Below are 11,218 nucleotides of genomic sequence, written 5' to 3'. Positions count from 1 at the left end.
CGTTAATCAAAGATGGTTATGTTTCCGAGCCATAGACATAAGTTGTCATTTGATTAACGAGATCACCTCATTAGGAGAATGACGTGATTGACTTGACCCATTCCGTTAGCTTAGCACTCGATCGTTTAGTATGTTGCTATTGCTTTCTTCATGACTTATACATGTTCCTATGACTATGAGATTATGCAACTCCCGTTTACCGGAGGAACACTTTGTGTGCTACCAAACGTCACAACGTAAATGGGTGATTATAAAGGTACTCTACAGGTGTCTCCAAAGGTACTTGTTGGGTTGGCGTATTTCAAGATTAGGATTTGTCACTCCGATTGTCGGAGAGGTATCTCTGGGCCCACTCGGTAATGCACATCACTATAAGCCCTGCAAGCATTGTGACTAATGAGTTAGTTGCGGGATGATGTGTTACGGAACGAGTAAAGAGACTTGCCGATAACGAGATTGAACTAGGTATCGAGATACCGACGATCAAATCTCGGGCAAGTAACATACCGGTAACAAAGGGAACAACGTATGTTGTTATGCGGTCTGACCGATAAAGATCTTCGTAGAATATGTGGGAGCCAATATGGGCATCCAGGTCCCGCTATTGGTTATTGACCGGAGACGTGTCTCGGTCATGTCTACATAGTTCTCGAACCCGTAGGGTCCGCACGCTTAACGTTACGATGACAGTTTTATTGAGTTTTGATGTACCGAAGGAGTTCGGAGTCCCGGATGAGATCGGGGACATGACGAGGAGTCTCGAAATGACCGAGACGTAAAGTTCGATATATTGGACGACTATATTCGGACTTCGGAAAGGTTCCGAGTGATTCGGGTATTTTTCGGAGTACCGGAGAGTTACGGGAATACGTATTGGGCCTTATTGGGCCATACGGGAAAGAAGGAAAAGGGCCTCAAGGGTGGCCGCACCCCTCCCCTTGGTCTGGTCCGAATTGGACTAGGGAAGGGGGGCGCCCCCTTCCTTCCTTCTCTTTTTCCCTTCCTTTTTTCCTATTCCATATGGGAGGTGGAATCCTACTAGGACTAGGGAGTCCTAGTAGGACTCCACACTTGGTGCGCCCCCTCCTAGGGCCGGCCTCCTTCTCCCTTGCTCCTTTATATACGGGGGCAGGGGGTCACCCCAGAGACACAACAATTGATCCTTTATATACGGGGGCAGGGGGTCACCCCAGAGACACAACAATTGATCCTTGAGATCTCTTAGCCGTGTGCGGCGCCCCCCTCCACCATATTACACCTCGATAATACCGTTGCGGAGCTTAGGCGAAGCCCTGCGTCGGTGGAACATCATCATCGTCACCACGCCGTCGTGCTGACGAAACTCTCCCTCAACACTCGGCTGGATCGGAGTTCGAGGGACGTCATCGAGCTGAACGTGTGTAGAACTCGGAGGTGCCGTGCGTTCGGTACTTGATCGGTCGGATCGTGAAGACGTACGACTACATCAACCGCGTTGTGATAACGCTTCCGCTATCGGTCTACGAGGGTACGTGGACAACACTCTCCCCTTTCGTTGCTATGCATCACCATGATCTTGCGTGTGCGTAGGAAAATTTTGAAATTACTACGTTCCCCAACATTTATTACTTCGATACCCGTGCTAGGTTTAAGGACATTCGCGGATTCCGGGCCGTCCGCCCGCATGCCTACAAGAGGAGTACAATCCCTAGGAGATCCAAATCTAGCGGAAACGATTCAGAGAATCCACATTTAGTAAAGGTAGTGATGAGATGGTTGTTTGTCCAGAGGATGCAAAATTGGTGAATCATATGTTGAGAACTCGGCCTTTAATGTGGGTGAGCCGAGTGCTCTACATGATGGCGTCGCGAATCGAACAAGGTCCAGAATAAAAGCTCTCGATTGGTGATGAGGCAGTGGCCACATCTTCCTCCGTGTGGATTGGTCGTTCTACTACCGAGTAATCAAAGGAAAGAGTTAAATACACCGGAGGTGCCTCAACTTGTCGAGCACGGTCACTTTGATGCTCAAAGTTGTAAAATACGCGAAATTGGTGCTATAACTTGTCCTATGATGCAAATACGGTTCCTCCGTACGTATCCGGTGTACGTCCTGCCCACGTGGCCTTGGCCCACATGTCAGTGGATGACAGCTGATGAGGTGCGCGTGAGAACTTTTTGGCAAAAAAATATCCGCATATTTTTTAGTAATAATACATAAGAAAGCCAAACACGGGTCCCATATGTCAGTCGGTTAATACCGCACAAAAACAAACTACCTCGCTGATGGGTTTCAAAACTGGGACGTCCAGGTTCAAAACCTGCACGCTAGCCACCGGACAGAAGACTACTGTAGCTGGTTTCCTATATAGATCAGTTCTACCTATCGCTTTCCCGCAAAAAAAGAGAAAAAATTCTGACTGGCACTCTGCAATTTCCTTTTATGTTATTTACCTTTTTTCAATTTACTACTGTTTAGTCATACATAAATTACAATAATTATCAATTATTGTCTATTCTAAATATTTATTCTATTTTCATTATTGTGTAGGTTGAATAGGTAAACATGAACATTTTCGAAAATTTATGTGAATTTAAACAGTTTGACGTATATTATAAAATACTGAAAATGTGTTAAAACATGTCAAACATGTTTGTAGAAATTTCAAATTCTGTAAATGTGTTAAAACATGTTTGTAGGAATATAAAAATAATTTTATACAATAATGTTTTTAATACATGTTGAACATTTTTTAAATATATGTTGTCAATTTTTTGAATGCATGACATACTTTTTTTAAACACGTTTACAATTTCTTAATACAGCTAAGACTTTTCAAAAAATATGTTGAACATATTTTTCAAATGCACTAACACTTTATTTAAGTTTATGTCAGTTCTAGTGTTTTCTTACATTTATTTTTTAATGGGAGAATAATATAGAAAATAAACATGAAATTGGAATAAATAAATAAAAAGAAACCTTGTGCGAGCCCATAATAGCGCCATATACTCCCTCCGTTCCTAAATATAAGTCTTTGTAGAGATTCCACTAAATGGACTACATACGAAGCAAAATGAATGAATCTATACTTAAAATATATCTATATACATCCGTATGTGGTTTCTAGTGGAACCTCTATAAAGACTTATATTTAGGAACGGAGGAAGTATTAAAAAAACGCATGGAAAGATAAATACCAATGCGACATCTATGTCTAGCTCATAAATGTTTACTTAGCTCAGGCTTACCTGGTGATCACGTTGGGCGGTCTGTACAACGAGGTCCCAGGTTCAAAACACTTGTCTGTGTTTTTTTTTTCTCTCTCTCTGGTTTATCAATCATACTAATCCGTGTGACCCATGTTTCTAATTTGAGGCGTTTCTTACATAATTAAATAAAATATATGAGGGTTTCCTGTAAAAAGAATCCTCATGCGCGGGCCACCCAGTGCCACCCACCGACATATGGGAGATGGCCGCTTTGGCATGCCACGTATGTAGGACATACACGTGAATACATACAGAGGCACCATATTTGCATCATAGGACAAGTTATAGCATCAGTTTTGTGTATTTTACAACTTTACGCACCAAACTAATCACACAAGACAAGTTAAGGCACTACTGGGGTATTTAACTCCAAAGGAAAATCAGTTAAGATAGTACTTATTTTTTTTCAACAACTTGCTTTGCTCTAATATTATGGATATATGTGATCGAGAGAAAAATGTATGTTTAAATCCTCAACAATACTCCCTCTGTATCAGTTCATTAGATATCTTAGATGGTGCATGGCGACCAAGACAAAGAGAAAAATGAGATAATTTAATATTTATTTGCTAATTAACATCACTGCATACAAAGAACTGACCATTGAATGTCGTGATTGATAGTCTCAAGTCATGCTTTCGTTTGCAAAGCAATGCGCCACATTCGTAGACACACCAGTTGCGGCACATCACATTTCACATTGCTGTCATTTTAGTCGTTCTATTTATTGTTACAGACAATAGCGGAAGGCCGACGAGGGCACTCGCCAGGCCAGGCCACTCCGGGCGGTTGGATCGACGCTGAAGTCATACTGCATGTCTTTTGCTATCGTGATAGCCGTCTCTTCTTAAGAGCATCTCCAACAGACGTCGAACGCGCCGCGCGCAAAAAACTGCTTTGCCGCGCGTCTATCGTCTGATTTGGCGCGGCGCGCAACGCTGGCTCCAGCAGCCGCGCTAAAATGCAGCGCGCGCCGCTCCAGCAGCGTGTAAAAAATACAGCGCGCGTGACTCACCGGGGCATTGCATATATGGCATTTTGAACACAAAATGAAGTTGAAACATTCAAAATGCAATGAACATGACATATAAAATTTCACACAAACAAGTTGATGAAGAAAAGCTCAGCCCACAAGTTCAAAATCATGCCCACAAGTTCATCCAACCAAATTCAAAATGCAAATCAAGTTCAATACACAAATGAAAGACACATCATTCCTCGTCCTCGTCCTCATCTTCGAAAGACGATTCTTCCGCCTCCGAAGATGAATCTTCCTCCCTCTCCTCATCGCGCACCGCATCACGTGAAGCTCCGACGGTGTTGGCAAGATCTTCAATGGCATCTTCATGGAAATGTGTGCGAGGAGGCACATCGAAACTTGCAACCAAGTATTGCATAGTAAGATGTCATCGGCGTTGGTGTAATTGCCCGCTCTTCCTTTCGGTGCGTCGACAATGCCCTCACCCTCCTCGTCCACCTCGAACTCATGGTTTTCGAAATGCATGTCATTGGTTTGAGACCAATGCGAATTGTTGGAGCCAACACCCATAGTTGACATGTACGCATCATCATTGAGACTACAAAGTTTTTTGAACAATGCAAATAAGCTATCTATATGTGAATGCATTGAAAAATAACAAAAAAAATGAAAAGTTGGAATTTTTTTTACCTTGGGGGCATTTCGTCGAACATGTTGTGCCTGTCGGCCGCCGGCTCAACGAGTGAGCTCGCCGGCGTTTCGGTAGCCGCCGCGCCCGTCGCACGCCCTACAAGCTTCTTCCTCCTCGCCTTCGAGGTGCCGGAGCCGTCCGCCGCCTTGTTTTTCTTCGCCGATGTCTTGCCCTTTTTTGGCCGCGCCGCATTGGGGAGCTTTGAGGAGGGGGCGGCGGCTCGGGCCGGCGCCGGCGCGACGCCACCCGCCGCTGAGGTCATCCGCGGCGGCATGAAGTGGTCGGGCGCGAGGCCGATGGTCGGAGGAGCTCCGGCGGAGGCGAGGCCAACGCCACCCGGGCTAGAGTTTGCGGCGGCGGCGGCGGCGGTGGAGGGGTCGCGGCTATAGGATGGGGTGAGCGGGGTGCCGGCACGTGCGTCCATGGGTGCAGTTCGCCGGCGTCGGCGCGCGCGGGGCGTAGGAGTGTGCCGCGCGCGGAAGCGGGCGCCCCAACGCGAGATAGCGAATCCGACCACGCGCCCAACTCCTTATACCGCGCGCGCGGTTATTGCGCGCCCGCTGGAGCCACCCGCCGGGTTGCGCGTGCTAAGCTGGCTAAATTTGCGGTGCGGCGCTTGTTTAGCGCGCTTGTTGGAGATGCTCTAAGTAAGTGTGGCCGATGCTTAAGGTAAGTAGGAAAGGAAACAGTGTACTAGTGCCGTAGTGCGAAAGAGTCGGACACAAACCTGCCCCCTCTTAATTAATCTCTCTAGCTATGTCTATCCATCCATGAAACCCATTGTCAAGAAGAATCGAACATGTGTGTGTGTGTGTTTTTGCTGCTTGGTGCTTGGTGCAACGCACAACGTCAAAGATTGATGATTCCCCGGCCTAAACCAGGCAATTAAGATGGAAGCGTACGTGCCGGCGGCCTGTCAAGACTCGGCAGCTGGGCCATCGATCGGCCGACGCGTCCCGTCCCACCATCACCCTTGCGAGGCCAACCAATGCAACGCCCCGCGGCCACCGGTCGTCGCCGCGGCCGCTCGGCCCCGGAGCCACCACTAGCGCTGAAAGCTCGACCTGCCCGGTAGTTGGCGGTCCAGCCGGCCGGGTTCGGCGACCTCTCCCTCGGTCGTATGCGTGCCGAATTAACTCCGGCGAGTGCTGCATGCAACGCCCCCTACGTGATCACCCGGCCGCCCAGCGCCACGGGAAACATGCATGGACTGGAAGCGCCGACGCGGCGGTGGCTTGGCTCCTAGTCTCTCGGCCTCACCCGGCGCTGCTCGCGGACAAGCCAAACCGGCGAACGCATCACATGACTCGGACGCCTGAAACCTGCGCGCGTCCCGTCTTGCAACCACATGCAATGCGACGCGACGTGACTCGTGCAAGGGGGCTTGACTTCCAGGTGAAGGCGTGAAAAGGAGGGAAACCCTGCAACCTGGTGCACATACTCCATCTGCTAGTGTTAGCATACGCATGTCTCGCTCCCACGAACATTTATCCGTCCGGGTCCCTTTTGATTTCCGGCCCGGTTTCTCCCCGCATCTCTATCAATTAACTGCGTCTGGTTGGAGAGATGGCTAGCCGGACCGGTACGCACTGTGGTGGTGGTGAGGTGACCGATACTGGTGGCTTAGCTTAACCCTCCTGCCGCCCAGTCGCCTTACCCGATCGATCAAGTTTCATTCTAGTATATAAACATGCGGACGAGGCGCTTATGGCCAGACCAGACGTGCGGTGCAGCCTGCGGGGAAACCGTACCGTGCTCCCTTCATTCCGGCGTCACGCCTCCCGCCAGCCTCCCTCTCCAGTCTCCACTGCCGGCTCCTCGAATCGGAGATAGTGCGACAGTAGCCCAGCTCTACGTACACTGCTAGAGGGGACGAACCGGAAGGCGGCGAGCAGGAGAGCACCATGGGTGCTGCCTTCTTGTCCTCATGGCCGTGGGATAACCTTGGCATCTTCAAGGTATGCACGATGCGCGTGTTTGCGCTGACGATGAATGTTTGCTTGTCATGCAGTATGTAAATGTTACTGACGTGGCCATGCGTCGTCGTTTCTCCTCCGTGAACGCAGTATGTCCTGTACGGGCCTCTGGTGGGCAAGGCGTTGGCGTCGCGGGCGTGGGAGCCGGCGAGCCCCGACCGCTGGCTCTGCCTCCTGCTGGCGCTCTTCGCGCTCAGGGCCTTCACCTACCAGCTCTGGAGCTCGTACAGCAACATGCTCTTCCTCACCCGCCGCCGCCGCATCGTCCGCGACGGCGTCGACTTCGAGCAGATCGACAAGGAGTGGGACTGGTACGTTACGTACGCGTGTGTGTGTGCATGCCTATATATGCGACTGAAGTGCTAACAAATCCAGCTCCGGCCGCCGTGTGTGTTTCCAGGGACAACTTCCTGATACTGCAGATAATGATGGCGGCCACGGCGCTCTACGCCTTCCCGTCGCTGCGGCACCTCCCGGGGTGGAACACCGGGGGCCTCGCCGTCGCCGCCCTCCTCCACGTCGCGGCCACCGAGCCCCTCTTCTACGCGGCGCACAGGGCCTTCCACGGCGCCCACCTCTTCGCCCGCTACCACGCGCTCCACCACTCCAACAAGGTGCCCACGCCCTTCACAGGTACGTACGTGACCAAGTTACTTTGTGTTGTCTGGGTTGAATTGATCCATCGATCCTAAGTTCTCAACACATGCATGCATGCGTGCAGCCGGGTTCGCGACGCCGCTGGAGCACTTGGTGCTGGGCTTGCTCATGGCGCTCCCGCTCGCCGGCGCGTGCGCCGCGGGTCTCGGCTCCGTTGGGCTGGCCTTCGCCTACGTGCTCTCTTTCGACTTCCTCAGGGCCATGGGGCACTGCAACGTGGAGCTGTTCCCCGGCGGCCTCTTCCGGTCGCTCCCGTTCCTCAGATACCTCATCTACACCCCAACGTAAGCTGCCTGCCTCACCATCTACCACACACATAGGCATAGTCACTCCTCGTATTTCCCTTCTTCCGTTCGGTCACAACTTAACCGATCACAGTTTAAAAACTTATCCAAGAAACACTAGTGTGTCAGTACCAGATTTTATTCACGAGGGTAATTCGCTAGCTAGTACAGTACTTATCGGGCAATCATAACCCTTGTGTACGTACGGCCGGGCCGGCGAGTCTGACCAGATATATATGGTGCGTGTACTTTGGCACAGCACGCCAGATAGTACAGCTACAGCCAGAACCCACCCCACCCCCGCGCGCGGGGAACAGCGGGTTGCCGATCGAGCTCCGCTTTGCAATACTGCCGGCGGCTCGCCAACCGCTTCCCTGTTCACCTGTTTATGTCGATCGGGCACGTATGGTATGCCCCGTGTGCTCCCGTACAGTACAGGGCTAGCCAGCTGACGCTTGGCCTTTTTGCTGCAGGTACCACACCATCCACCACACCGGGAAGAAGGCCAACTTCTGCCTCTTCATGCCGCTGTTCGACCGGCTGGGTGGCACGCTCGACCCCGAGTCCTGGGAGCTGCAGAGGAAGAACAGAGCAGGTAAAAATCTCTTTAACTTGAGTAGCACCACGGTTTCAAGTAGCCAGGTTGCGTATGCCCTGCTTGCCCGGCTCGGCTGGTTCCATGTCCATGCGTCATGCGTTTCGTCGCAGCCGAACCCAGTGCAGTGTTAGACTCGGACGGGGCACGCGCCTGCTTGCAGCTCCGGTGCTCCACACGCAGAAACTTCTTCTTCTTCTCAAAACTAGACGCAGAAGCTTCTCCTGATCGTACCACTAGTAGTTCGATCGATCCGTCTGTGTAGTTGCAACAGCTAGCGCGTTTATTGCAGAGGCGGACGGAACGGAAAGGTTCGTGCTTAACTGCAGGTCAGGACCAGAGTCCTTGTCGCGCATCCTCTCCGCAGCGACGCCGAACGGGATAGGCCATCGGTAATAGTACGTACTACTGCTGGCATCATTTGAAGCGCCCCATTAGGGATGACGTGCACGCCGCCTGTGCAGTCAGCACTCGTCGTACTCTAGGCTGATTAGGAAAGCAATCGAGCAGCTGGGGGCTACACTACACTACACTACAGCGGAGTCAGCGATTGCCGCCATGGCGTCCCAACCAACCAACTGTTGTTTCAGTGACTCCACTTAAGTCTCCATGAATCTATCAATTAACTGCATGTATCCGCTGTGAATTTGTTACTACCCGGGTCACTGGGTGACACGAAGGAACGCGTGGTGCAGGGATGGACGAGGCGCCGGACTTCGTGTTCCTGGCGCACGTGGTGGACGTGATGCAGTCGATGCACGTGCCGTTCGTGATGCGGACCTTCGCCTCCACGCCCTTCGCCGTGCGGGCCTTCCTGCTGCCGCTCTGGCCCATCGCGCTCCTCTTCATGTTCATGGTCTGGGCCTGGTCCAAGACCTTCATCATCTCCTACTACCACCTCCGCGGCAAGCTCCACCAGATCTGGGCCGTCCCCAGATACGGCTTCCACGTACGTACTGTACACTACATGTTTCTGATTACTACTTACTAGCTTCAGAATGTTTTGCTAGCTGATCCATCGAGCCTCTTGTCTCTGCGTTATCATGCAGTATTTCCTGCCGTTCGCCAAGGACGGCATCAACGACCAGATCGAGCTGGCCATCCTGAGGGCCGAGAGAATGGGCGTCAAAGTCGTCAGCCTTGCAGCTCTGAACAAGGTCTATTCTTCACTTCATTCTGATGAGGTGCACCTGACATAGCTGCTACCTGTAAATGTAGACCAACTGACCGAGTGGTGATGTGCAGAACGAGGCACTCAACGGCGGCGGCACGCTGTTCGTGAACAAGCACCCGGACCTCCGCGTGCGCGTCGTCCACGGCAACACCCTCACGGCCGCGGTCATCCTCAACGAGATCCCCAAGGGCACCACCGAGGTCTTCATGACCGGCGCCACCTCCAAGCTCGGCAGGGCCATCGCGCTCTACCTCTGCAGGAAGAAGATCCGCGTCATGGTAAACACGCACCGGCACCGCAGAAGCGGACTGATTAGTGTGAGCGAGCTGTGACTAATTGTCTTGAGCTGCAGATGATGACGCTGTCGACGGAGAGGTTCCAGAAGATCCAGAAGGAGGCGGCGGCGGAGGACCAGCAGTACCTGGTGCAGGTCACCAAGTTCCAGTCGGCGGAGCAGTGCAAGACGTGGATCGTCGGCAAGTGGCTGTCGCCGCGGGAGCAGCGGTGGGCGTCGCCGGGCACGCACTTCCACCAGTTCGTGGTGCCCCCCATCCTCGGCTTCCGCCGGGACTGCACCTACGGCAAGCTCGCCGCCATGCGCCTCCCCAAGGACGCCCGGGGCCTCGGCTCCTGCGAGTTCTCGCTGGAGCGCGGGGTGGTGCACGCCTGCCACGCCGGCGGAGTCGTGCACTTCCTCGAGGGGTACGCGCACCACGAGGTGGGCGCCATCGACGTCGACCGCATCGACGTCGTCTGGGAGGCGGCGCTCAAGCACGGCATCCGGCCCGTCTGATCGCTCCTCCATCGGCCCGTCTAGCTATGGCCCAAACCGGGCCCAAGACAAAACCTCTATTCCTACTCAGTAGTACAGTACTATTCTTTTTCCTTCTCGACGTATACTACAGCTCGATCGTGTGACGTGGGGTGTGGTTCCTAACGATTCAATTTACAGCTGTACTGTTTTGATTTGTACACAAACATATACGATACATTCGAGGCAAAAGACGCTATATGTGGCATCGATACTTAATAAATGTACTTTTTTTTTTTGAAATCAGAAATGTACTTGCATTGATACATATACGACACGCGGGAGATCTGTGTTCGGTCCTTGGTGATAATGCAGAAGTGAGTACGGTACGGCCATGATGGAACTATTATCTTTAGCTTCTATACGGGGCATCTTTTCTCATGCAATGATTGAAAGCCGAACTCCTTGCTAGGGTACTTCACTGTCACTACAATGGAGTAAACTACCAATTGATGTGAAATCAGACCGTTTGGAGGCGGTTATGATGATCAAAGGAGGGATTGGTAGCAAGTTAGAATATGCTTTTATTATTAAAGAGATCATTAGTAGTATGGAGGAGAGGGATACTTGCATTGCTCATACTCGTCGAAATTGTAATGTAGTTAGTCACGCCCTGGCTAATTTTGGTTGGTTGCAACGCCAAACTATGGTTTTATTAGGCTCTGGTCTAGATGAGGTCTTGAAACTTGTAAGATGAGATTGTAAAACCTGATTTTGAGTAATGCAATAAATATTTCGCAAAAGAAAAATTGAATATACTTTGTTGTTTCTTTATGGCTCTCATATATGTTTGGGTATAT

The 11,218-nt window shown here is 51.3% G+C and overlaps 1 protein-coding gene across 1 annotated transcript; it reads left to right on the top strand.

Annotated features, from left to right (window-relative positions):
• Nucleotides 1–6,579: 6,579 nt before the first annotated feature.
• Nucleotides 6,580–10,686, top strand: LOC123121592 (very-long-chain aldehyde decarbonylase GL1-1). The gene is made up of 9 exons (XM_044541610.1): nucleotides 6,580–6,879; nucleotides 6,988–7,208; nucleotides 7,298–7,530; nucleotides 7,619–7,838; nucleotides 8,312–8,433; nucleotides 9,129–9,382; nucleotides 9,483–9,590; nucleotides 9,679–9,885; nucleotides 9,960–10,686. The coding sequence occupies exons 1-9, from the start codon at nucleotides 6,826–6,828 to the stop codon at nucleotides 10,398–10,400; spliced, it is 1,860 nt and encodes a 619-aa protein (XP_044397545.1). The 5' UTR covers nucleotides 6,580–6,825; the 3' UTR covers nucleotides 10,401–10,686.
• The last annotated feature ends 532 nt before the right edge of the window (nucleotides 10,687–11,218 follow it).

This window comes from Triticum aestivum, chromosome 5D (assembly GCF_018294505.1).
Source record: "Triticum aestivum cultivar Chinese Spring chromosome 5D, IWGSC CS RefSeq v2.1, whole genome shotgun sequence".
In the NCBI taxonomy this organism is placed as follows: domain Eukaryota; kingdom Viridiplantae; phylum Streptophyta; class Magnoliopsida; order Poales; family Poaceae; genus Triticum; species Triticum aestivum.
The sequence above is the reverse complement of the archived record's forward strand: the minus strand, read 5'-3'. Positions and strand labels throughout refer to the sequence as shown.

Coding starts and splice junctions, on each gene's coding strand:
- LOC123121592 (XM_044541610.1), top strand. CDS start 6,826: ATGGGTGCTGCCTTCTTGTCCTCATGGCCGTGGGATAACCTTGGCATC. Junction 8,434..9,128: donor GCAGAGGAAGAACAGAGCAG/GTAAAAATCTCT, acceptor CGCGTGGTGCAG/GGATGGACGAGGCGCCGGAC. Junction 9,591..9,678: donor GCCTTGCAGCTCTGAACAAG/GTCTATTCTTCA, acceptor GGTGATGTGCAG/AACGAGGCACTCAACGGCGG.